The 27,988-nt window shown below is 41.1% G+C and overlaps 1 protein-coding gene across 2 annotated transcripts; it reads right to left on the bottom strand.

Annotated features, from left to right (window-relative positions):
- Positions 1-691: 691 nt before the first annotated feature.
- Sfpq (splicing factor proline and glutamine rich) lies at positions 692-15,709 on the bottom strand. Of its 2 annotated transcripts, XM_052177392.1 has the most exons (12): positions 14,790-15,709; positions 14,029-14,217; positions 13,493-13,794; positions 13,303-13,398; positions 11,473-11,669; positions 11,290-11,374; positions 10,808-10,925; positions 10,331-10,379; positions 10,130-10,251; positions 1,874-1,920; positions 1,057-1,138; positions 692-776 (listed from the first exon to the last, which is right to left on the bottom strand). In XM_052177392.1, exons 1-10 carry the CDS (start codon positions 15,591-15,593, stop codon positions 1,897-1,899), a joined length of 1,986 nt encoding a protein of 661 aa, XP_052033352.1. In that variant the 5' UTR covers positions 15,594-15,709; the 3' UTR covers positions 692-776; positions 1,057-1,138; positions 1,874-1,896. The 2 variants fall into 2 exon arrangements, with proteins under 2 accessions (XP_052033352.1, XP_052033351.1); XM_052177391.1 differs by lacking the exons at positions 692-776; positions 1,057-1,138; positions 1,874-1,920 and adding an exon at positions 6,868-7,838.
- Between the last annotated feature and the right edge of the window lie 12,279 nt (positions 15,710-27,988).

Genomic DNA, 27,988 nt, shown 5'->3' with positions numbered 1-27,988 from the left:
TTGAACTGGTTTATTCCTTTTATTTTCAACTCAGCTGGTGACCTTTATTTCTAAATAAACCTAACAGGGTTTGAAAGTATATTCTTCCACCTGTAGGTTTTTTAAACAAGTTTATACACATGCTTTGAAATAAGGACTCACTGTAGACTGGCATGAAGTAGACTGGCATGAAAGCTATGGTTCCCCATTTGCCTATTGAACCTCTTTCCAAGTTATTAAATGTTATCGTACCGCAGTGTTTAAAGACAGGACAATTTGCTATAATCAGTTGTCCTTCCATCACGTGGATAAGGATTCATCTCAGGTCATCAACCCTGGTGCAATGTACCTTTAACCTGCTCTAAGTTGTAATTCTTCCTCTGAAGCTTACTAAGCACTAGTCTTGTTCTTTCCCGTTTGGTCACATGTAAGAATCTGCCACCACAGTAAGGGCTATAAGTAGTTTTTTCCCCCCTTTGAGGCAGGGTTTCACTATGTAGCTCTGGTTTGTCCTGGTGCTACATAAACCAGACAACCAGTTGCTTGGAACTCAGATCTACCTGCCTCACTACAATGGTTTGTTCCCTTTCAAGACTTCACTGAGTGTTTTGTAACATTGTCAAACAATTATGTATATAGGGCACCAAATTTAAAGCCATTAAATTTGGGCACACAATCAAATCCTAGAAAGGAGTCCTACTTGAACAAAGACAAGGTTTTAAAATAAAGTATCTTTATTAATATCAAGTTCATTCCTCTTTCGTCTTGACTCATTTTCTGATACAGCTCACTTGATCCTGTCAATTAAAAAATATGATTAATCCAACTTATCAAAACTTCAAAAGTAACTTACTAAGCTCTAACACCACCCTGTTAAATCAAGGAATGTGGTAGTGACAGTTTTGAACTAAACTGCTTCAAGTTAGTTTAAAGTGCTGGATCTCAGCTATCTTGGTTGGTCTGAGTATCTGCCTGACATCTTTCATGAAACCCTATGTCAATTCTTTAAACCACATACACCAAGCTTGGTGACACCTGCCTGTGTTTTCAAATTAATTTGAATATCATTTCACTTACCTAGAGTCTTTGTCAGTCTAATAATTTGTGGCTTTCCTTCTTGGCCCATGTTGTGTGATGTGCTGAGAACATCTAATTCCACCTATAATAAAACAAGATTTAATAGCCCCATTAAGTTCATTAAGAAAAAGTACAATTTTGAGGCACAGGCTGTGAATAACTATTATAAATATAACAATATATTAACACAAAACAAACATTGATATGTGTGGCAAAGATCCACCCTGACTTGAATGAGATTTTAAAACACAGTATATTTCATCTTTTTTTAAAATGGCATTTTAAGCATGCGTATTTTTTTTTCTTTAAAGCTTTTTTTTGGGGGGTAGGGGGGTGTTTAGAGACAGGATTTCTTTGTGTAGCCTTGGCTGTCCTGGCACTCACTCTGTAGACCAGGCTGGCCTCGAACTCAGAAATCTGCCTGTCTCAGCCTCCCAAGCGCTGGGATCAAAGGCATGTGTCACCACTGCCCAACCTTTTAAAGAATTCTTAACTTGTTTTAATGTGTTTGAGTGTTTTGGGTACCTTCATAAAGGCACTAAAAATCAAACCCTGGTTCTCTGGAAGAGCAGCCAGTGCTCTTCTCTATTCTCTAGACATAGTGTCTTTTCCCCTTGGCACTGAAAATCACAATCCCAAGACAGCATATGCAAGCAAGTGCTCTTAATTCCCAAGCTACCTTTCCACTTTAATTATTTTTAAAAAAACTAGAACTAGTATCTAGGTCAATTTTTAAGGACCAAAGGATTTTCATCTCAATGTATTTTAGCCATTAAGCCAAAAATAAATCAGGTCCTAAATTTCTAAGGACACTTACCTCAAGTAAGTAAGACTCCAAAATCAGCCAACATCAATCATTCTTACCTAAAGAATAATAAGAAAAAGTTAGTATGAAAGACAAGGGTATATAATAAAGGCTTGAAAAATGCTAGTTAACTTCCAAATTCTAAAGAGCAAAATTCCATACATAGATTACAAACTGGAATAAGTTGTAGCATTTAAATTTAAAAAAAAAAAAAAAGAAAGAAATTTTAGGCAGGGGGATCTAAAATTATTCTTTTAAGTAGATGAGAGAATTAGAAAGAAAACTATCTTTCTTAAAATGCAAAAGCCTAATACCTTCTTTAAAATGCAAAAGCCTGATTCCTATTTTCACCAGTCTGAGCACAATGAAGTTTGACTGCAACCCATAATATACTATCCCTTATGTGAAGGTATGTGACAACGTTCACCTAACTAAAGCAGCTATCAGCTTACAAGTTCCCTGCTTCCCCAGTCAATTCGGTGACTTTCATTCTTAGTGCCCTGACCCTTTTCCTACAGCAAGCACACAACACTGCAGTTCTTTACCCTGCAATCCTATGTATTTGCTTCAATTTTTGTTCTCCAAGTCCTCAACTATGCATTATTGGGACAGGGGGAAAAAAAGTTCTTCTAAGGGAGAAGTCATTAGCCTTCACTATATACCTGGCACAGTGCACAAGAAACACAAAGTTCATCCTTAAATTCAAGTTCCAGGTCCCCCCCCCCTTTCATTACTGCCACAGGTATACAAAATAGTTCTCTGTTGCACATGGACCATCCATAAGGGATACTATATTGTTTTGCATTCCTTTCCCCCTTCTCCAATTATCCCTACTTTATGTCCAGGCCCTTTTCATCTTCCATTTTTTTCTCCAGCACTGGTGTTCAAAAACATTATTTCTATGGTTGGTTGTTTACCAATCGCTGTTGAGATCTCCACATTTGAATCTAAAAAATTGCCAATCATTATCTAGCAGCAATGACAGATGATAAAAGGAGCGGTTAAATCCTCCAGATTCTCTCCCTAGTAGGGAGCCATTAAGAACCGCACTAGCTAGACAGCACTAACATTATCAGCTAAAGCCAAAACCAAGAAAACGGCCCAGAACAAACACCCCAGAGCTCTAAAACCTGTCCAAAATCATTAACACAAAAGGCAGCGAGTAAATGCAGGACTGTGGATCATGTCACTGCAGCTGACAATGATTAACAATAGGAGACATGCACCCCCATTAAGGTTAAAGACCAAATCTAATCACACGCATCTCTTCATTAGGGAGAGTGAGAGTATGCATTGCTGGTAGGCTGCAAGCAGCCTTGTATGAGTACCCAACATTACTTTCATCTTTCAGAAAGCACCGGGATCTGCTCCAAGGGCCTAACAGTACGATGATACATTCTGGCATCACACCTCTGAACTTAGTTTTCATTAAAAAAATAAAAATAAAAATTTTGGTTGCAACCAGATTTATGAAATACAATGCAAGCACCTTAGTATAGTATTACTGGAACCCATTTAATTCCCAGCTTTTGTTTGAATGTTTTAAAAACCCAATATACTATAAAATTCACAACTTACACCTTCATTCAAATTAACTAGCAGGACTCTACTTAAGGCAATAGTTTCTAAATCTCATGTACAAAAAGCCTAATAATCTTAAAGCAGACCAAGGAGGGGGGCGGAAATCACCCCATCCCAAGTCCATGTCCAAATATAATCTCTCCAACTATTTCTGTTCAGAAGTAGTAAGTCTGAGCCACGGTAACAAGCACGTGCTACCGATTTAATAGACTATGACACTTCAATTCCCCCAGGAGGGTTTCAGGTAGGTTAGTGTAGTGATTCTCATGTCACGCTGTTTGATCTGTATTGTATGAAAGCTAAGTCACCATATTACTTTCATCTACCAGCAATCACAAGTTGCTTGCTTGGAGTAACTACCCCCACCATCTGAATTGCCTGACAAAGAGCAAGCCATTTTTCTTGATTCATCGAAAGGAAAATTTCACAGTCCTGAAGCTTTCAGCGGCACGTATGCAAAATGAACCAAACTTTGCAGTTATAGAGCAGAAAGCATTACAAGTGGTAGCTGTTTTCTCATGCATGCTAGTTAAACACCAAGAGTAACCTGAATTGAGGTCTGGAACAACAGTTGAAAGAAAGTTCAAGTCCTAAGCAACAAACAAGGAAGGTGCTTTGAAGACTTATGTATTCCTGTGATTATTAAACATTTTAGACTATAATGAATCACATCCCTAAAGCTAGGGAAGTTCAAAGAGCTACTCTGAACAAATGCACTCACTCTACAGAATACGACGAAGTCTTATGGTGGGGAATGATTCCCAACATGTTTTCAAATGTAAGTCACTGTTTCACACTAGTTTGCCCCACGTTTGGAGTATATTCAGAGAAGCCACATAACTTGAACTTTTCGTAAGATTCCCATCTAAGCCCAAGTTAGTAACAAAACTTCCCATAAAGCCCAAACCTAGAAAATTTTGACCACATTACAAAAAGAAACAAAACCCAGGAAAAAAACCCACCCCGTGTCATTTAGTCTTAATTCACTCAACTTGCAGTGCTTTCAAGATTGCATAATGAAATTAGACATTGCTGACCAATGAGGTCAAGTTCGCTACTATGAGTAATTATCACATACTACAATCTTCACCAAGGTACTATGAGCAACCCAGGTCAAGTATGGTTTGGTTCCCTCACCCACCACCAGCTATGTTCCCTTTTATCTTCAGTTACATACAATGTAACTAAAGAAAACCACAAAACTGAGTCAAGACACAAGGATTCAAGTTTGCACTTTTGACAACTACAATGCTGAATTCTTCCTAACAAATTACAGCTCTAACCCGAGACCCAGATTTTGAACTAACCTAGCTTATCATACAAGTATTAGGTGCTGCACTGTAATTTCACTGTCAGAAGTGTGATGTCAGAATGCCCACTGAATAAAAGCACATAGCAAGTCACCAAGTTAGATTATATTGCTTGTTACCTACCTGTATGCAGTCGGCAATGAGAATCTTGGAGCAAGCAGGAATACTACATCCGGGTCCTAATGTCCATTGCCATTTGCGGTACTACGTTCCTCACAGTTACGCACTGCAGAAATGCTGGCTAAATGCAGTTATGTAGCAGGCCACTACTTTAATAGTGCACAATTGCAGTCCAAGAACACCACAAAACATTCAGCCACAACTTTGTGGCTTGTCCAAGCCAAGTACCTAAATTTTTATCTGCCATGATATGCCACTTGTAAGAATTGCACAGGTGTAACATTACAATTTCCCAAATTATGTTTATATTAGTGGTACAACACACACAGAGTGGTGGGTTTTAAGATAAGTCTCACCACATAAAGATATCAATGGGTTCAGCTTATAGCATGCCTATTATACTACTGTCTTATAGAATCTAACTTTAAAAAGAGAAATATTCCAAGTGTCCTCTGTAAACAAAATTTTGATAGAGTGAAGGAGGAAATCGGGGCAAGTGGTTTCTTCAAAGGGAAAATATCTAGACTACATCCTTATCATCCTCCCCTCCCACCCTACGTTTCCCTATTCACTTTCAGTTCAACTGCTCAAGGTGATTTAAAATCACTAGTAGGCTAAAACCATCACATGTAAGACTTATTGAAAGTCTCAGTAGCTTACAACCCTTGGTACAGTCTCATTGGTTGACATTATGCAACCTTTATCTGCTAAACACTGTTTAGCAGCTCTACAGCCCACAATAAAGGCTATCAAAAGCCACAATCTGAGGAAATTATCCTTTAAGCATCCTTTCACCACTCTTCAAGGGTATACTACTATCAAAAGCTTATTTTAGGGGTCTGTGCCAGCATCCCTTATAAAGAAAGGCATGTAATCTGAAAAATAAACTGAAACATTAATTTTATAGGCAGATTTTCCCATTTTCCCTCCAGCCCCCACCCATATACATTCAAATTCACCCTCCATGGGTGTCCCATGAACACCCCTCAATTTTCTCATTATGGTCCCTACTATTACAATTCAACCAAAAGAGCTCCTTCAAATCCAGACCTTTGTTTCCATACAGAAAACCTTCATGTTATCATCAATTATTAACTTCAGTTGGGCCAATAACTTTCTGATTGCTATAATTATAATAGAACTACCTATTTCCAAGTGTACTGGTGATTAAAAATGAATGCACTTTCTAAGGATTTTCCCCTTAATACACTATAAACCTGTCAGTCATACAACCATTTGATGACATGCTTTTTATAATCCAGTAGTGTTTTACTTTAAAAATTACAACTTTCCTTCCTATGCATGAAGTACTCGATTGTTTCCACAATAGGTCTCCTTTTGTATTCAAGCACAATACTCGACCTCACCAAATGATTTAGAATTTCTTTTGCCAATTAGCACCAAGGATAGAGGTGAAAAGGATGAAGACATTCCATAGTGAAAGTTCTATAATGTATAGAATGGAAATGTAACTAAGAACAGAGCCAAGCTATTCAATTACTTTCCGTACCGTTAGTTTTCCTCTTAACATACTTACACTGGGAAGAAATAAAGCTCCCAACAGTAAGCAATCTACTTTATTATTAATAAGTCAAAAAGTCTCTTGCTCTAATCAAAGGAAATTCAATGAAGTTAAACAGTCAACTGAAATCATCAAAACATACCCAAGCTTATGGTGGGAATAGATTATTTTTACTAAGTAGCCTGAGCAACTTTCCCCAGGTCTAATGCTACACTAGAAGACTGATAAAAAACAGTTCAACTCCATAGTGAGAAGATTATTTGGCAGTCCTACTTGGTAACAGGTACAACTAGTTCTCCAAGAGAACCAGTATTTTCAGACTACAGATTTTGCTCAATAGAAATAACACAGGAGGTGTGTATTAAAGAATACATAAGGCTAAATCTTATAGTTAACTAACCCTTAACTCTTCAAGTTAAAATTCCCAACTAAATCCCGTCTTTCAAATCACTTGAAGTAATACATGAAAAGGCTTCATGTTTAACAATCTTTAATTCAAATGCAAAAGTTCAGTACAAGCCATTTGTAGGGCTTGGGATTTTTTAAAAAAACAAAACAGTAGGGGAAACGCAACAAGATGATCTTCCCATTTTCAAAAGCTTTCAAGGAAAAGAATCATAGATAGGGCCATAAGGAAGGGATCCATTTAACCAAACCCTCTTTCTCTCACTACCGGTAGTTTTTACCCATTCCATAATCTTAATACATGTTCCTGAATTAAGACTTAAAGAGTTCAACTTTTCTAACATAACCATTTAAAAATGCTGAGCACCCGCCTGCTTCCTATAATGCCAAACAAACCCTAATTACTTCAATATGCATTTCTTTTTAAACAGGGGGGCACTATTTGTAGAAAGCAATACTTAGCCTCCAGGTACATTCCCAGAACTGGCTTATGCCACTCAAAGGCCTACACACACTCATGCTTTCCAAGTGAAATACCTAGCCTAATGTGCATAGAAGCATGAATAGCAAAGTTGAAGATCAGTATTATAACTATTTTTCTATTTATTTGAAGCACAGTAAAAAAAAATGGTACACTTTGGAAATTCGGTGGCACAAGGTACACTGCCATTAACTTGAGAAACATTATACAGTTAAAAAAAAAAGTAAATGAAAAAAAATTTTCTCCTGTTTTGAACACTGCGTTACATAATTTTACCTGCCAAAACAGGCCATTTACAAATATCAGGTCAATAAACTGCTAACATCCATAAAAAGGTAGCTTTCTTACTAAAATGCCAAGAATTTAAGTAGTATCTAAACAAGAAAAGACAAAACCAAACTGGAATGAAAGCCTAAATATCTAAAATCGGGGTTTTTTATTTGGCCCTTCATACTCTTCTCTCCCTCTACCATATCCTGCTGGAGTTCCAGGTCCCATTCCTCTAGGACCCTGTCCACCCACAGGACCCGCACCTCCCTGCCCAAAGCGCTCAGTACGCTATTGGAACAGTAATTAACAGTTCATTAAATGTAGTTGATGTCCATGTGTGTTAAGTAAATATTTTAGAAGGTTCCGTAGTCAACGTTCGTCGATACAATCACCAATGAGTCGATCCACAGGTACCGGGAACATAGAAAGGAAAAAAGGGTAATTTGAAAATTAGTTTACGATAATACATGCCTTGTGGTATGTTCCCACTTGAGCCATTCTCATACACCTGTTTCAAAGAATAGATCTTCCCTGTAGTGCTAAAAAATTCAAAAATTAGTGCAGATGTGAAAACCCATTCCAAAATGAGTTCTACAAAATTCACATCAGATTAATCCACTGACACGATTGACCAGGTAAGAACACAAAGTCATCTCCAAGCCTACAAAGTCCAGTCAGACAAAAGCATCTCGCTCAATGAAGGACAAAGGCCTACTCACCAGGTAGTAGCCATGTGCTGCATAAGAAACCTTGTGCTTTTCAAGATCTTAAGACACATCTGCAAAGTTGCAGAAATCTTAAAAGATTGGAATGAAGTTAATAAATGCTACCAGACTACAAAAAAGAAAAAGCACAAAAAAATAGTATTTTTTTACTTAACCGGCACAGTAACTTCATCAAAAACTCATTTTGCCACAGTCTCACAGGCATTCCACACTTCAGAGCCATCACTACTAACCAGAGACACATGCACAGTATGTTTCTGCATTGTTACAAACACAATATACAGCCCACCTACTTCAAAGTCCAGCATTTCTTAGTATTGGAAAGTGCACTGTCACTTTGTTATGATTCTATGCTTTAGGTTATCTCCCCAAAACAGCCTAGGGTGACTGCAATAAAGCAGTGCATGACTTCATTATCCATCTTGTTTTATGTACTTTGACTTTAAAACACAAAGTAATGAAATAAAACCCACATATCCTAATAGCAGAACCCTACAGGCATTACACTTAAAATTCTACTCAAAATAGCCCAGTTACTCGTTTCTAATCAAAATAAAAATAGAGATTGCACCAGACTTTAACTGTTCGTACATTTTCATCTTTTGAAAAACAAAACACTACAAACTATTTGAACAGACTTTCAATTGTTTTCTTTTGAAAGTCTTTGTGTATAGCTTCTACAAAAAAAGGAAAAAGAAAAATTGAGGCTTCAGTTATATTAAACTACCTAAGGACCCAGAAACTGTTAAATATATAAGCCTATGTCTAAACATAGAGCCTAAACACATGTCAAGCTAGTCACCTAATATATACATACATCTTGTGCCTTCTAGAAAGTACTTTTAAGACCAAAATGTTAAGCTCAATTTGAAGAAGTCTATCAGTATATCCAGGCATTTATAATGCTAACTTTAATTCTCAAGAAGCTAGTAGGCAGGTTTTAAATAGTTTCACACTAAAACCTCAGATTCCTATTTATAAAATAAATCCTATTGAGCTATAAGTGCAGCTCCCTTTGAGACAAAAGCCTATGGGTGAATTATTTAGACTCAATTTAGCTACAAATATTTTTCCCACCAAAATGCAATTCTTAAGGATCTGTAAAGCCCTACTCCTACAGCAGCCACTCATACCAAAATTCATTTGACTATTTTAAAGCACCTGACAGGCTATCTCCATATTGATAAAGCATGATTGCATCAAGGGGTTCAGAACAAATGCACACCATCAGTATGCTTAAATTATTGTTGATTTTTGCTACCCTGTAGCAAAGTAGAAACATCAGGGTTTTTTTTAACATGTACCTACAGAGAGACCCAACCGGTGGGAAACGACGAGTCAAAACACTAGACAGTTCCCCTTTTCATGGGCTAGAAACAGAAACCACAAATAAGGTCAAAGGCCTACCTGTCACACTAGCATGCTTAAGACTACAAGCCTCAAGTCTGACTCCTACTTATGGAAAACACCACAAAACGGCACTGTGCCATTTCTCACTTGGATGCAAGAAAACCATATACAATTATCTAACATTTAAAATTTGGATTTGCCATGCACTGGAAGTTCAAAAGTGCAGACAATAAAATGGAAAATACCTATGTACTTATTGCCAAAGATAACTCCACCTACTAACATAACAGCATTGACTCCTTGGTAGCAACCGTATCTGTTTAGGTTACCACACATAGTTCTACATTGCCAAAGTAGTCCTCAGTATTGTATATATTTACACAACGGGGGAACTAAAAGTCCAGTCAGCTACTTTAAAAAAGAGAGAAAGAGAGAGGAAAAATAAAATATTCGAGTCGTGAAATTAAGAATCTCCTTTGTACTATGTCCCACAGGATACATTACCATGTCGCTTCCCATCATGGAACCACTCATGGTTGCTGGTGGAACTCCAGGATTAGCTTCATAACCTATGCCACCACCACCACCTAGTGGTGGAAATTTCTGGCCTCCTGAACCATAGGGATCTAGAAAACAAAAATAGTGGTTACCCCAATAGAATGCTGCTGTTGGGCAGTGTTATCTTTAACTAAGTCTCTCACTTACCTCCCATGTTCATTGTTCCACCACCACCCATTCTCATGTCTCTTTCTCTCTGGAGAGGGAAACACACAAAAATAAACTCTTAAATACATGACAGCTACACCATGTATTCAAGTAGAAAAAAATCTGAACACAAAAGATTTATCCAGTGGGATGCACTTCTAATCACAACATTTGGGAGGTAGAGGTAGACTGATCTTTTTGACACCAACCTAGTGTACATGTAGAATTCCAGACCAGCCAAGCCTAAGCCCCCCCAAAAACCAAAAACTTCAAGGCTCAAAATGCATGTTTTTCTCCATCATTGTGGCATGCAAAGTCCTGAAAACTGGTTAGACTATCAAAACAAACAAGCTACATGGTATCTGATCCAGTAAGATCTGATAGTAGTTTGTACACACCAAACAAGTACACAGCTACACTGGTAGAGTATACACTTACAATGAGTAAATTATGCTAATTTCCTCAACACAAACTTACTGGATCCATGTAGCCCATCCTGCTGTAACTTTCTTCTCGTTGGCGTCTCATTTGTTCTTCCATCTCACGTTGGCGAATCATCATCTCTTCCTCTCTTCTACGTCGTTCCTCCTCTTGCCTACAAATAGTTTTCAGGCATATAAACCAAAGTGTCATCCATGCCTAAAACTTAAGTGTGATGGCCCTTGCCTTTAAACACAGCACAGGCGTCATATGGGGCTATGCATCTCCAGTTGGAGGGCCAGCTAGTGCTATGCAGCAACACCTGCTTCAGAAAAAAACTACTTGAAAAAGCTAGAAGTTTGTCTCTGAATGGTAAGTTAGGTTAAACTCTTAATGTTCCTAAGAAAATAAAGTCTAGATCATAACTCTAACATAGCAGCCCTCTGGCAAAGATAAGTTTTTCTAATACAAACTTGCACTTAGTACCTCTTGACTAGATGTCAGAACACATGAGAAGTAAAGATCATTCAACACTATACCTCAACTGCATTTCCTTGCGTTTCTGCATTTCTTGACTGTGAAGCTCCTCCATGCGCCTTAATTCTTCCTGGCGTCTCATCAGATCTAAATATTGGAAATTATTTTAGATTCATGTTAATGATGCTCTGTCCACTTTAAAATGCCAACTGATCTTTACCAATAAAATTCTAAGACTTTTTCACCTTGGCGCAAAAGATTTGCTTGGTGTTCATGGTACGCATCCTCCATTTCACTTTCCAATTTGTCTTTTGCATCCTTCATGTTTTTTTCAACTTGTTCCCTTTGCTGTTTTTCCATTTCATCCAAGGACTTCCATCGTTGAGAATATTCATATTCAAATGTGCCATGCTGAGCAAAGCGAGGTGGTGTTTCTCTCTCCCTGACAATTCATTTATACAGAAGCAATTTTGAGAATCAGTATCACTAGATTTCCTAAGTCAGAAGAAACCTTACACCTGACATGGTTGTTTATTGGTTTAATCACAATATCAAGGTATGCAGATCTGAGTTCCAGAACAGACAGCACTACACAGAAGAAACCCTGACTCAAAAAAAGAAAAAAGAAACCAAGAAACCAAGAAAAAAAAAAAAGAAATGAACCTTAAGTACCTCTATTCCTACTGCCCACTGTTAAGGCATTTGTACAACATGCAACATAATGTATAATGCCCTGGATTTGATCCCCAGCACCAAGAATGGGCACAGAAACCACAAGAGGTAGTCAGTCAGTCCTTTCCCTACCCTATGTTGTTTTAAGGCCTCAACTTGCACTCCTGCTCAACTGTGTTATGAAACACCATGAGGTTAATCAAGCATGATACAATGAAAGGGTAAGGGTCTGGAGAGATGGCTTAGCAGAAATGAGCACAGCTGTTCTTCCAAAGGACCAGGGCTTGTGTCCCAGACCCACAAAGCAACTTATAATAGGAGCGGAGGATGACAAGTCTTTGCCACAGTGGGATCAGGGACACAGAAAATACAAAGACCCAGGCAAACCATACACACACTATACACACACACTAAAAACTAAACTGACATTGCTTAAAGAAGGATCTGTCAACATTTCTTTACCTTTCATTCCCCTGAACCCTTTGCTTACGTTTAATACCATCTTCTTTATAGTCTCCCTTTTTGAGATAAGGTCTCACCATGTAGCCCTGGAACTAGCCTCCTAGACAAATGCTCATGTAGCCATGAGTTATTTACCTAAATTGTATTAACTCTAGAAATAGATGATATAATAAAATAAAGCAAAAAACCAAGAAGGCATGGTGATGTATTTCTAAGCCAGTCTGGTCTATAGAGACCACTAACTAAACCTAAAGAGAAAGGAAAAACTGGGAGGCAGTGGTGGCACTCCCCTTTAATCCTAGCACTAGGGAGGCAGAGGCCACCTAAATAGTTCTAGGATGGGCAGGACTAAGCAAAGAAACTGTGTTGTGTGGAGGTAAAGAGAAAAAAAAAAGATAAGCAGAAAAAGTAGGTAATAAAGGCTTTCTGCCCCGTTTTCTATAGCCAAAGCCTTATCCAGGCCCATTTTCCCACCAATAACTTTAGCATGCATCTGGATCACATGTGAAAATACTTTACCCAACAGCTTCAAGTTATGCCAGATGTGGTGGCACATGCTTTTATTTCCAGCAATCTGGGAGGCAGAAAAAGGTGGGGGAACTTACAAAAGGCCAGTTTGGGACTTAAAAAAGCAAGTTCCAGGACAGCCAGGGGGCTACAGAAAACCCTTGTTCTCAATAAAGAAAAAAGTAAAAAATATATCTGAGACAGGGATGTGTATTAAGCATATTCAAAAGCAACACTGTAGCTTGATGGCTCACACCTATGATCTTGGCACTTGTGTGACAGAAGTCAGGAGATCTTCACAATTTTGTTCGGTCAGCCTGGCCTACATAACAGTAAATTCTAGACCAACCAGAAATACAGACTAAAAAGTTTCTAAAGTTCTATACAAAATTAGAAAACACTAACTTCTCTTTTAGGGTACCAAAAAGTCTTACTTTTGATACATTGGATTCTTCTGGGCCAGTTTTTCAGGAAGACCATCTTCATCATCTAACTGTTCAAGTGGTTCCACAATGACTGGGCGAGGAGTCCTAGTAACAGAAATCATTCCTCATCTTAACTTCCAATTTTATTTCAACTACCCCTCAAAATTATAAAAATTAGCATGAACTAAAGACAACTTACGTTGTCAGTAGGAAAACACCTTCACTGCATCTTTCAAATGCTTTTCTTGCTGCTGGCTTGGAAGCAAATTCAACAATGCCTTTCCCTGTAGATCTTCCGCGATCATCCACAATTACAACAGCCCTTTCAATAGGACCAAACTGGCTAAAAGCCTCCTCCAAAAGTTCATTGGAAACATAAGGAGAGAGATTCCGAACAGATAAGGCTGCAGCGTGTGTGGCAAACCGAACCCGAAGCTGTCTACCTCTCATGGGGGTATCATCCAATTCAGCTTTGGCGATTTCAGCCAAAGCTCTAGATTCCTGTTAAATATCAGAAACAATTTGAACAACTCCAAAACTGGCTAGTGCTCAATTTGTCATAAGTATTTCTATCTCAAGAGCTATCTTCATGCATCCTCCCAAAACCCCAAGGGCTAAAGGTCTGTCATTGAGGCTCTGCCCCAATGCACACTATTCAGATTTCCATGTTAATTCTTCCCATGTTAAAGCACATGACTTGAAAACATTTGCAAAATGGAAAAAAATTACACTCACAAGCTTAATAAACCCGAACCCTTTGCCTTTGTTGATAAAAACTTCTCCGGGTTCTCCGTATTTAGCAAACAGTCTTTTGAATTCATCCTCTGTGATATCAGCAGGTAGGTTCCCCACAAACAACCGACAGCGCTGTGTGTAAGTTTTTTCTCCAGGCCTCCGCAAGAGAGACAAGTTGGCTTTAAATCCCTAATGAAGAAACCGTACGGAATGCACACACCGGTCAAAGCAGGAAAAAAAAAAATCTAGTTGTCCCAAAATAGGCCATCATGCATTAGTAACGATTTTCTCTTTTTCCACTAAGACTACCAGGTTGTATCATACATGGCAATCCAACAGAATAACTCTAGTCCTTAAGAATCAGAGTGTACAAAATGCTTTGAAACACACCCGCCTTTATCAGCAAACGCTAATCAATACAATATTCTGACGTCAGATCTAAATGGAAAGCAGGAAAGACAGCACCAGGTTGCCCAGTTTTCTCCAACAGCAGAGGCCTTCGATACGCACTAGTTGGGTCCCAAGAAACCGGACCGCCAGCCTCTATCGAACAGCCCACCGCCAGGACCTGCAGCTCCCCAATCCCTAGCGAACTACACATCCCGCCGCGCATCCGCCCCGCCTTCGCAAGCATGCGCAGGAGCGCTTCCGGCAGGGGACAAAATGGAGGCCTTCGAGGCCGCGGGCGGGGGAAAAACGCTGAGGGTAGGAATGCGCCGCCATCTTAGGGAAACGGACAGCTCACTCGAGAACCTACTCACCTCCGAGTCGGATATCTTTTCCTCTGTGCGAGGTCCCGGTCCTCCGGGAGGGGGCCCCTGGTGGTGCTGCTGGTGGTAGGGCGCGTGGTGCTGCCGGCCCCCACGGGGTTCCCCGCCACCTCTGTGTGGTGGCTTCGGATGGCCACCAGGAGCGCCCATGCCCGGGCCACCTCCAGGCTTAGGCCCACCGGGCATCTTACCGCCTTTGGGACCGCCAGGACCTGGCCCTGGTTTAGGTCCCGGACCAGCGCCTCCGGAAGGCGGGGGCGGAGGGCCACCGGTCTGTGGGGGGGTGGTTGAGACTCCGCTGCTCGGCGTCGAAGTGGGAGGCGGTCCGGAGGCAGTGGAGGGTACGGCGGGCGGCGGAGTCGGGGTAGGACCCGGGCCCGGCGGGGCGCCGGTGGTCGGGGGATTGGCGGGCGGAGCGGAGACCGCCGGAGGCGGCGCAGTGCTCACTCCGGGAGCGGAGCCAGGGCCTTGGGGGACGACAGGCTTCGATTCCTGCGGCGGAGGCGGGGGCTGTTGATGGGGCGGCTGGTGTGGCGGCGGCTGCTGGTGCGGCGGGGGTTGCTGCGGCGGGGGCTGCTGCGGCGGAGGTTGCTGCTGCTGCTGGTGCGGAGGTGGAGGCGGGAGCGGTGGCTTCGGGCCGCCAGGGCCCGGGCCCATGGGGCCGCGATTCTGGTTGAGGCCCATGCCAGGCGGCGGAGAACGGAAGTCGTGGAGGCCGCCGCGGCCACCGCCTCCTCCACGCCGATGAAATCCTCCACCGCCACCACCACGACTTCGGAACCGATCCCGAGACATATCTGTAGTCAAGGGGCGGTCGAGGCAAAAGCGGAGAAGTCGCTCTGGGAACGTGGTTGCCACCTTGCTTAGCACAAAATGGCGGACGATACAAGCTGCGCGCCGCCTTTGTCCTCTTCTTAAATAGGACAGTTCGGCCTGGCCCGCCTTCCCTAGATTGACAGCTCAAACAGCCAATAGCAAGTACAGTACTTGATGATGAAACCTACGTTTTCCCTATTGGCTCCCTAGTGAGAGGCGGGAGGTAGGGAGGGCTGGAGTTTCCATTTGACCTATGAACGAATAAGAAATTGTCTATACGCCTTTGTGATTTGTTGGAAGAAATTTGAATGGGCATGGCCTGTAACTTTCTTGTGAAATCAAAGACCCAGGGCCCTATCAGCTCCTGATATCGCTGAAAGGCTATTTTCTTTCCACTTAGGAGTAGTCCGCTATTCTTGTCCAAAAACCAAGTTCACTGGGTTCAAAGCTATAAGTTAAACTCGTGCCATCTCTTCGTCCCACGCCAATGAAAGTTAGAGTGAATTTCACAGAGTTTAATCGCAACGATTTTATTTTTTATTGAAACCCCATCAGAGGCTAACAGATTGGCAAACATGTGAGCCCATAATTTGGGAGGAGGAGGCAAGGACTAATGGCAAGGTGGCAACCACTAATGTCAGGACTGCAAGTTTATCTTTACAATATCACCTACATTGAGTTCGAAACCAGCTTGGGCTACATGAAACGTTAAAAAAAAAAAAATTAAGCCCCGATAGTGTTGGCACACGCTTTAAATTCCAGCACTCTGGAAGCAGAAAGTTAGAACTCCAAGTTCAAAGCTAGCCTGGGCTGCATAGTAAGTTCAAGGATAGCCGGGGGATGGTGGCACATACCTTTAATCCCAGCGCTTGGGAGACTGAGACAGGCAGATTTCTGAGTTCGATCCCAGCCTGGTCTACAGAGTGAGTTCCAGGAGGGCCAGGACTACACAGAGAAACCCTGTCTCAAACAAACAAAGAAACAAGCAAACAAACAAAAAGTTCCAGGACAGCCAGGACTACACAGAGAAACCCTGTCTCCAAAAAATAAATGAATAAATAAAAGTAAAGATCTAAGAAAAAGGAAAAGAATAGTCGATAGCAACACAAGTTTGTTGTAATACTATACAATTTGCCTTTAGGCTTAAGTGAATGCAGCCTTTGCCCACAAGGAAAAAGAGTTAAGAGAGCTATGGACACAGCCTTTGGGGTTATGGTTTGTGTGACATGCAGAAGACTCCTTTAATCCATGTGTGTATACAATAGCAATTTACAAAGCACTAATCATGGGAGAGGAACATGAGTGTTTCTATTGGTTTCAGTTTTTCAAGACAGGGTTTCTCTGCATAGTCCTGGCTGTTCTAGACTAGTCTCAAACTCAACAGTCCACCTGCCTCTGCCTCCCAAGTGCTGGGACTAAAAGCATGCATCTGCCAGGTCAGCGGCCAAGATTTTCTTTTTATTCCCTCCATTTAACACTTCATGAACATATATGCACTTTAAAAATTAGTTGGGTTTTAACCAGGATGGGAGCTGGTTCATGCCTTTGATCCCAACTGGCATGAGGTAGAAGCAGACATATCTGTGAGTTCTAGGCCAGCCTGGTCTGCACAGTGAGTTTCAGGCCAGCAAGAAAGCTACATAGAGAAACACTGTTGGAAAAATATGTTTATGCATGGCTGAGGCCATAGCTCAGTAGTGAAGTGCTTGTCTAGCCTGCCTGAGACCCTAGATTCAACTCACAGCCCACAAAACCAAAAACTAATGTTTTGTTGTTTTGTTTTTGTTTTATGATATTTAGGTATCAATAAGAATTGTTATGAAAACAACCAACTGGCAGCATCTCTTTCCTTCAAAATCCCAAACCCAATAGTGTTGATCCAGCAGAATGGTTGGTTCATCAGATACAGGTTCTGCTACCAAGCTTGACAGTTTGAGTTCAGTCACTCAGAGCCACATTGGGAAAGGAGAGAACCAACTCACGCAAGCCAAGTCGACCTCTGGGATCCACAGATATCCACAGATACAAGTCCCCACCAACTACAATCCCCATTCTTCCCTCATACCTTGGAACCCATACCCATGGAGACATACACCTCCCATAGCTTCCCAATGACCACTGGCTATATCCTTTAATGCCCCTCCTAGTTATTGTCTCTCTTCTTTTTTTTTAATTTTAGTTTTGAGACAACATCTTTGTATAACCCTGACTGTGCTGGAGCTCACTATGTAGACCAGTCTGGCCTTGAACTCACAGAGATCTACCTGCCTCTGCCTCCTGAGTGCTAAAATGAAAGGTGTGAGCTACACACTTAGCTTTGAAGTCTTTTTTTTAAAAGATTTATTTATTTTATATGAGTACACTGTTGCTGTCTTCAGACATACCAGAAGAGGGATTCAGATCCTATTACAGATGGTTGTGAGCCACCATGTGATTGCTGGGAATTGAACTCAGGACCTCAGGAAGAGCAGTCAGTGCTCCTGACCTCTGAGCCATCTCTCCAGCCCACTTTGAAGTCTTATATTCAGGAATTTGATTCATCAGTCTTAGATATTATGACTGCCTACAAGACAAGAACTTTGTTCTCTACACTAACCTGATAAAATTACTCTAAAAATTCCCCTCTCATATAGCCCTAGGTTATAGGTCACATTAAATACTACTTTCTTTTGTTGTTTTACTTTCTACAGTTTGGGGCGGGGGCATGCACACACATTTCACACACACAAACGAAAACAAATGGCAGTTTAAAGTCACCCAAGTGTTATATCCTATAAGACAAAAGGTGTTTAGTCAGAGAAGTCTAATCAGTTTATCATAGGAAGTTTGTAATACATTTAAGAAGAAGAATAAGTTTTGAAATGTGTAGTGAATTATTGTGCTTGAGTGGAATATAGAACAATTTTCACCTTGTAGCATTCTGAATGCAGGTGATCTTACCATTAAACACTGTAATTACAATACATGAAAGATATAATTATCCTCTGGCTTTAACAGCAAATTGAAGGGATAATCTGGTATATCACTTCATGCCCATAATCCCAACACCCAGAAATTTGCGGAGCATGACTGCAGGTTCAAGGTCAGGCTGAGCTACATAGTTCTATACCAGTCAAGGCTTTATTAAGAAGACCCTTTCTAAAAAAAAGTGTGTCTAGGTGGTGTGTGATGCCATGCCTGTCATAAGGATAATTTTTTTAAAAACAACATCAAACTTTTTTTTTTAATTTTTATTTATTTAATATATGTAAGTACACTGTAGCTGTCCTCAGACACACCAGAAGAGGGAGTCAGATCTCATTACGGGTGGTTGTGAGCCACCCTGTGGTTGCTGGGATTTGAACTCAGGACCTTCCTAAGAGCAGTCGGTGCTCTTAACTGCTGAGCCATCTCTCCAGCTCCCATAAAGATAATTTTTAAAAAGTCTTTATTAAGCCTTTATTTGGGGCTGGGAATATGGGTCGCCTGACATCTGTGGTTCAATCCCCAGTACTGTATAAAACCAGCATTGTAGTCATGTTAATACTTTAATCCTAGCACTCTGGAGGCAAAGGCAGATGGATCGCTTGGTTTTGAGACCAGCCTGGTCTACAGAGTGAGTTCCAGGACAGCCAGGGCTATACAGAGAAACCCTGTCTCGTAAAAAACCAAATCCAAAAACCCAAAAATAAATAAATAAATAAATAAATAAATAAATAAATAAACTGTGTCAGAAAAACAAAAGACAAAAACAAAAAAGCCCAGCATGGCAGATCCCGCCTGTGTTCCCAGCTTTTGGGAGAGGATGCAAGAGCATCTAAAGTTTTAAGGTAACATTCAGGTGAATAATGAGCAAGCTGGGCTATTTGAGATCCTGTCTCAAAAACTAAAATCTGTATTCTATGGAATCAAAACCATTTGGATTAGATTATGCCAGCCCCTTAGGTCTCACCAAGGCTGGGTGACCCTGCAGGATAAGAGACAAAGTCATTGGAAAGCAGATTAGATCCAGCTTCATTCACCGGTACTACCAGCTATTGGGTATTGGTGCATTTCCATTAAGTCCTGTCTTATGAGAGAAGAAAGGCAGTGGGTACAGTGACATTTTAGAGACATTACCTATCCTTACGTTCCAGAAAGAATAGCATCAGAGAATAGGACCACCAGCCTATACGGATGGTAAAGATAGCTGCAGCTGCAGCAGGGTCTCAGTCCCATCAAGACACCCAAACAGTTTGTGGGTTTTCACCAAGCCTGCCCTACACTATGTCAGATAACTTCCTCTCTTGAGACACTCAAGATTTTCCTCCTCCCTGCTTTTCCTGCTACTGGCCCACTCCTCCAGATGTCCCAAATATTGTACCCAAACATGCAGCACCAAAGCAAGAGTAGGCACAGTCATAGCCCCAGCCTCTGGCCTTCGCCTTCCAAGTGCTGGCACTGCAGGCATGACCAACTTGCATTTAGTTCTTACAATAATCATTCACATTAACAGTTTAGAAACAGCGCTAAAATGTGTACACACCATGAGGGCCGTATCTAAGCCATGTATGTGTTTGTATTTCTACGTTTAATTATATACTTGTATGTATGTATGTGTGTGCCACAGAATGCTTATGGAGGTTAGGGGACAATTTGTGGGAATCAATTCTCTTCTTCCACCACATGGATTCTAGGGAAACTAACCTCGGTTGGTCAGACTTAATAGCAGGCACCCTCTATTATTTTAGTTTTTTGAAACAAGTTTCACTCTGCCACCCAGGTTGGCCTTTAATCCTTGGCAATCCTTCCTGCCTCGGTCTCCAGTGCTAAGATTATGGGAATGGCCCGACTGTGCCCACTCAGAACTTCTCTTTTAACCAGCAAAGCACAGAGCCCAATGATAATATCCTCAGAATGTATTGGAATGAATGAGTCCCTTGACTCTTTTTTTGAACCATTGAAGAATATCCACAGATTATCAATTATTAACTTCAGCTATTAAACACACAGCTGGGGCTTGAGAGATGGCTCAGGAGTTAAGAGCACCGACTGCTCTTCCAAAGGTCTTAAGTTCAATTCCTAGCAACCACATGGTGGCTCACAACCATCCATAATGAGATCTGCATATAATAAACAAACAAATAAATAAGCCGGGCAGTGGTGGCTCACGCCTGTAATCCCAGCACTCTAGGAGGCAGAGGCAGGAGAATTTCTGAGTTCCAGTCCAGCCTGGTCTACAGAGTGAATTCCAGGACAGCCAGGGCTATACAGAGAAACCCTGTCTTGAAAAAAACAAATCCAAAAAACCAAAAATAAATAAATAAATAAATAAAATCAAAAAAAGAATAGAAAAAAAAAAAGAACTGTTTTAAATACAAAGCTGAAGCTAGAGTGTGGTGGCGAACATCTTTAATCCCAGAACTCAGGAGGCAGGTGAGTTTCAGGCTAGCCTGGTCTACAGAGCAAGTTGCAGGATAGCTGGGCTACACAGAGAAATCCTGTCTCAAAAAACAAATAAGTAAATAAATAAAAATATGACTCAGTTTTGAAATGTGTAGTAAGTTATTGTGCTTGAGTGGCATATAGAGCAATTTTAACCTTGTAGTGTTCTGAACGCAGGTGATCTCACCATTAAACACTGTAATTACAATACATGAAAGTTATAATTATCCTCTGGCTTGAGTTTTTATAAGGCCTAAAAGGATAGGAAGGGATATAATATGCTTGATGAAACACAATTTTGCTTCCTAATAAATATTAACTAACTGAATTTGCATCTTCAACTAAACCCAGAGGGCTTGTGAAACCACAGCATAGATCAGCACATGTTAATTTCACTTTACAGGTCTCTCAACCTTCCTCGGGCCTTTGTCTTTTGGATATATCGCTATTCGTCTCTGGAGTTTCATTCATTTCTGAGATTACTTGGTTTGGGGACAAAACGGGGGGCAAAGGAAGGAGAGGACCTAAGGTTCCAAATTCACCATTCTGCACTACTTACTGGTCAGGATGTGAGTTCAGCTGGGGCCCAACTAGCAAACCGTGACGGTGCAATGAAGATTCTCACCACTAGGGGGTCTCAGCGGCCCTGTGACTTCCTCCATGCCCTTGGCGGGTCGGAGAGCTGTGCACACTCCATTACTGCATTGTAGTTGAGACTCCAAGCAAGTAACCTTTCTGAAGGATTGATTTCAGCGCTTGGGTCCTAATCAGTGTCTATATCGCCTCTATAATAGAAACGGGATTAACAGCTTTGTCTTATCGTTTTCGTTTATTTGGGGACAACATGCTATGTTTGCAACCTATTTATTTCTATATCATTCAAAGAGTTCTTTGGAATGTGGGGAGGAAAGGAAAGCTTTTCCTTTAGCAGTAGCTTGGAGCTCCCTTTGAGTGGCCTGAGTTATCCACCCTTTACACCCAGAGTGACCTAAAAGTCTTCCAAGACATTTGTGTAGTTACATTTACTTAAAAGCATTTATCATCCTTTAAATGCTCCTAAATTTACCACTTACATTTTAAAGATGATGGAGAAAAAAAAAGGTAGAGTCTAAAACATTACCAAATGGAAGATGATAACTCAAAAGACATAGCTTATTCATATATATATATGCAATAAGAAAATATTAGAAGCTAGGTGGGTGACTCATGCCTTTGATCCCAGCACCCAGGAGGCAGAGGCAGGCAGATCTCTCACTTCAAGGCCAGCCTGGTCTACAGAGTGAGTTCCAGGACAGCCAGGGCTACACAGGAAAGCCATGTCTCCTCAAAAAAAAGATAATAGCAATAACTTATTTATTATTATCGTGTGTGCACCAGTGCACTCACACCCATGTTGTAGAGTGTGTGTGTGGAGGTCAGAGGACAACTTTGTAGGGTCAGCTTTGTATAATTGGTTCTCTCTTTCTTTTTTTTTTTTTTTAAGATTTATTTATTTATTATATGTAAGTACACTGTAGATGTCTTAACACACACCAGAAGAGGGCATCAGATCTTGTTACAGATGGTTGTGAGCCACCATGTGTTTGCTGGGATTTGAACTCAGGACCTTCAGAAGAGCAGTTGGTGCTCTTAACCACTGAGCCATCTCTCCAGCCCTCTCTTTCCATTCTGGGTTCTGGGAGCCTACCTCTGGTTAGAAGGCTTGCACCTTCTAAAAGTGACTTTATCACCTCCTTGGTCCTGTAGCATAAATTCTAAATCCAGGACAAGTATAATGCATCCATTTGTCTTTTCTTTTTTTGTTTTGGGTTTTGTTTTTTTTTTTGTTGTTGTTGTTTTTTTTTTTTTTTGGATTTTTTCTTTCTTTCTTTTTGGATTTGGGTTTTTTTTTTTTTTTTGGTTGTGGTTTTCTGGTTTATTGGATTTGGTTTTTTTTCGAGACAGGGTTTCTGTATATAGCCCTGGCTGTCCTGGAACTCACTCTATAGACCAGGCCTCGAACTCAGAAATCCACCTGCCTCTGCCTCCCAGAGTGCTGGGATTACAGGCATGCGCTACCACTGCCCAGCTCCATTTGTCATCTTAGTGTGATTAGTAACAACCTTGACTTCAAAATATCCCAGGTTGTCCTCCATAGACAAGGTAACACATTTTCTGTTTTGCTGGGGACAATACTGGTTTAAGTGATGTTTCCTGTTAAGACAGTTTTCTGGCTAATAGCCGATTAGAATCTTGTGGCCAGGCCAGTTTTTCTACTTTGTACAAATGCATCCTTGAGATTAGCCACTGTTCTTTGAGTAGCTGAGGTGAGATTTCATTCTGGTTTGTTTTGGGTTGTTTTTTGGTTTTTTTTTTTTTTTTGTCCTTAATGTTCTGATTTTCTTCCTTTCAATTTCATACCTTGTGCATGTGCATGAAAGTATGCATGTGCGTTTGAGTGTGTTCATGTGTATGTGAACACATGTAGGGCTAGAGGTCAGAGGTAACCCTTGGGTGTTGTTCTTCAGGACAGCTAATTGCTTTTGCTTTTTCTTTTTCTTTTCTTTTCTTTCTTTCTTTCTTTCTTTCTTTCTTTCTTTCTTTCTTTCTTTCTTTCTTTCTTTCTTTCTTTTTTTTTGGATTTTTTTTTTTTTCGAGACAGGGTTTCTCTGTATAACCCTGGCTGTCCTGGAACTAACTCTGTAGACCAGGCTGGCCTCGAACTCAGAAATCTGCCTGCCTCTGCCTCCCAGAGTGCTGGGATTACAGGTGTGTGCCGCCGCCGCCGCCACCACCACCACCACTGGGATAACTATTTGCTTTTAAAAAAAGAAAGGGTTGTTTTTTGTTTGTTTGTTTGTTTGTTTTCGGTTTTTCAAGACAGGGTTTCTCTGTATGGCTCTGGCTATCCCGGAACTCACTCTGTAGACCAGGCTGGCTTTGAACTCAAATCCACCTGCCTCTGCCTCTTAATACTGGGATTAAAGGCATGCACCAATACTGCCCAGCAAAAAAGAAAGTTTTTAACATTTATTTTATTTTCTATGTACGAATGTACGTATATGCATCTTGTGCGTATACATATATATGTATATATACATATACTCATATACATAATACACATATACCTATATATATGCACGTGGTACATGCCTGGTACCTGCAGAGGAGGTACTGATCCATCTGGAATTGTACTGTCCTGCAGTTGTAAGCTTGAGCACAGAGAGTTGAACCCAGGTCAGGTTGTCTGCAAGAGAAGCAAGTGCTCTTTTTTTTTTTTTTTTTTAAGTTTTTAGTTTTTAGTTTTTCGAGAGACGGGGTTTCTCTGTGTAGCCCTGGCTGTTCTGAAACTCACTCTAGACCAGGCTAGCCTCGAACTCAGAAATAGTACCTGCCTCTGCCTCCCAAGTGCTGGGACTAAAGGCATGTGCCACCACTGCCTGGTGAAGCAGGTGCTCTTAAGCACTGGGCAATCTCCTCAGGCCTCACCTTGTGTTTTTGAGCCAAAAATCTCTCACTGGGACCTGGACTTTCATATTAGACTAGGATGGCTGCCCAGTGGGCACCAGGGCATCTTGTCTCCATCCCCCACTCCCCAGTCCCCTCATCCCCACTCACCCATCTCTCCCATACCACCCCTGTTGCATATATCACAATCACCTTTTTACTTGGACTTTGTCAGGACTGAACCTAAATCCTCCTTTTCTAGGCAAACCCTTTACCAACTGAGCTGTCCCCCTAGCTTGCTATTTTCATCTCCTCTCACTGTGTAGCCAGATTATTCTGCAGCTTTATATCTAATCTGTTCTTAAAATTGAAGCAATCCTTCTGCCTCAGTCTCCCAAAGTACTGGGTGCTAGGTTTATAGAAGTAAGTTACCAAGCCGGCGGTGGTGGCACATGCCTGTAATCCCTGGGAGGCAGAGTTTCTCTGTATAGGGTTTCTTTGTGTAGCCCTGGCATGTTCCACCACTGCCTGGTTTGCTGTTTCTTTGAGACAGAATCTTTTTTTTTTAAAGACTTATTTATTTTTAAATACACTGTCCCTGTCTTCAGACATACCAGAAGAGGGCGTCAGATCTCATTACAGATGGTTGTGAGCCACCATGTGGTTGCTGGGATTTGAACTCAGGACCTTCAGAAGAGCAGTCAGTGCTCTTAACCGCTGAGTCATCTCTCCAGCCCCTCCTCTTTAAAAAAAAAAAAAAAAAGATTTACTTATTCTTATATATGTACACTGTAGCTGTCTTCAGACTGTCCAGAAGGGGGAGTGTCAGATCTCATTACGGATGGTTGTGAGCTACCATATGGTTTCAGCAGGACTTGAACTCAGGACCTTCAAAAGAGCAGTCAGTGCTCTTAACCACTGAGCCATCTATCTCTCCAGCCCCTGAGACAGGATCTTGTATAGCTCAGGCTAGCCTTGAACTCACTATGGAACTGAAGTTCGTCTTGAATTCCTGAATCTCCTGCCTCTTCCTCATAAGTACTGGGTTCTATAGATGTGTGCCATGATGCCCAGTTCTGCATCCAGGCCTCTAAATGCTGAATGATTCAACCTAACAGAACAAACCGTATTCAGTGGGGCTTTTTCTCCATACATGGTGTGGATCGCCACTCCCCTCCCAGGTGGCACTGAAGGTGTAGCCCCATGGTAGGACCTTTGCCTGGTAGGGGTAAGTTTCCAAACTCATCATTCGGGACTGAAATTAAAAATCAGCTATAGCTCATTTGACTCAGGTGTGGCAGGGCAGAACTGATAGAAATAATTGCTTATATGTTGTTTGTTTTCAATTTCTTTTTGTTGGTTTGTTTGTTGGTTTGTTTTTGTTTTCTTGAGACAGGGTTTCTCTGTGTAGCCGTGGATGTCCTGGAACTCACTCTGTAGACCAGGCTGGCACAAATTCAGAGATTATCCAGCCTCTGCCTCCTGATTAAAGGATACTGTTGTGGATAGCCCTGAGCTTGTATTTTGATGCTAATTCCATTCCTCACGGGGGGGGGGGGGGGGGGCTGCAGAGGAGGAGTTGCCTTGTGAACCCCCTCCCCACCTTAACTTTTCAAGTAAAGGCATGAGCCAATGATTGGGCAGAAGGGGGAGGAGCTAATAGTTTGGAGGAGGAGAAAAGGATCTCCAGGACAGAGAGGAGCTGCGGAGGATCCAGGATCGATGGAGAAGCTGCCGAGAGAAGCTGGTGGCCTGGAGAAACCGCAAGTTATATGGGATAATATAGATGGGAATAACGTAACATAGTGGGAGATCTGCCCAATCTAGGCTTATAGTTTGTTTTGTTACTGATTGAACTGAGATTTATTTTACCGGGGAATTGGGTCGGAAACAAAGTAGCAACAAAATATACCACTACTTCCTGAGCAGATCTTTAGTAGTCCTGCTAATTTTCATCTGACAAAAATCATTTGTAGCCAGGCAGTGGTAGCTCATGCCTTTAATCCCAGCACTTGGAAGGCAGAGGCAAGCAGATTTCTGAGTTCCAGGACAGCCTGGTCTACAGAGTGAGTTCCAGGAAAGCCAGGACCACACAGAGAAACCCTGTCTGGAAAAACAAACAAAAACAAAAACAAACAAACAACAACACATTTTTAGAAAATTAAATTTTTTTAACTTATGTGTGTATGTGTCTGTGAATGTGTATACCATATTTGTATGGGTAACTGTGGTGGCCAGAGGAGAGTATCATAACGTGTCAGGCTGGAGTCATAGGTGATTGTAAGTTCCTGAGTTGTGTGCTGGAAACCAAACTGCAGCTCCCTGGAAAAGTTCTTTGCCACCGCACTGCCTCTCCAGCACATCTTTTAGTTTTAAAAAAATAAAAAATAAAAAATTTTAAATATCTTTTTGTTTACGTTTATTGTGTGTTCCTATATCTGTGCACATACATACAAGCACATGTGGAAGTTACATGACAACATGCAGATGTCGGTCAATTCTCTCCTTCCTCTCTGTGGGTCCCAGGAATGCAACTTAGATTATCAAGCTTGGCCACCGTGAGCACCATAACTGGCACAGACATCTCAGGAACCTTAAACCACCTTTTATCCTACAGGGTTTTTTTAAAAAAAAAAATTGCCTGTGTTTACAAAAGGGTATACAAATAACAGCTGAAAAGAACTGTTTCCTAAAGTTACATTCTCATGGTTTGGGTGGTATACCTAGTAATCCCAGTTACTCAGGAGGATGCAGCAGGCAGATGTCTGTGAGTTTGAGACCAGCCTGGTCTACAGAAGGAGTTCCAGGATAACAAGGGCCATTATACAGAGAAAGCCTGACTCAAATAAATAAATAAATAAATAAATAAATAAATAAATAAATAAAAATAAAGAAAGAAAAAAGAAAAGGTAAATTTGGGGCTGGAAAGATAGCTCAGCAGTTAAGACCACTGACTGACTGCTCTTCCAGAGGTCCTGAGTTCAATTCTCAGCAACCACATGGTGGCTCACAACCATCTACAGTGGGATGTGATGCCCTCTTCTGGTGCGTCTGAAGACAGCGAGTGTTCTTATGTAAAATAAAATAAAGGTAAGTTTGAATGCAAAATAGAAAAGAAATTCAAACCCTAAGCTATGATTCTCACTTTATTTTTTCTTTTATGTGTTAGTCATGTGTACTGTGTGCATGTCCGTGTGTAACCCGTCCCGCGGGTCAGTTATTCCAGGGTTCCGAAGGGGCGCTACCTGCGGGTCAAGAAGGGGGGGAGAAGGAGGGAGGCCAAGCGCCAAGAAAGACAGAGTCAATCTGGGTTTTGTCAAAGCCTCGTTTAATGTTCTGGGGTACACAGGTTTTAAGGCTTTCAGGAGGGGCGTACCCCAAGGCAAGGACAAAGAGGGGCAGAGGTATTCCTGGCATTTACGGCAGGAGATGAGGAGGTTATCTGATGAAGATACCCAGCAAGCTCAAATGCAAGCTTTAAATTTATGAGATTTGTATGATCGCTTCATTTTTATTTCTAATTAGTCTTAAAGGTATAAATGTTT

Source organism: Apodemus sylvaticus, chromosome 3 (genome assembly GCF_947179515.1).
Source record: "Apodemus sylvaticus chromosome 3, mApoSyl1.1, whole genome shotgun sequence".
NCBI lineage: Eukaryota > Metazoa > Chordata > Mammalia > Rodentia > Muridae > Apodemus > Apodemus sylvaticus.
This window is presented reverse-complemented; position numbering and strand designations above follow the sequence as displayed.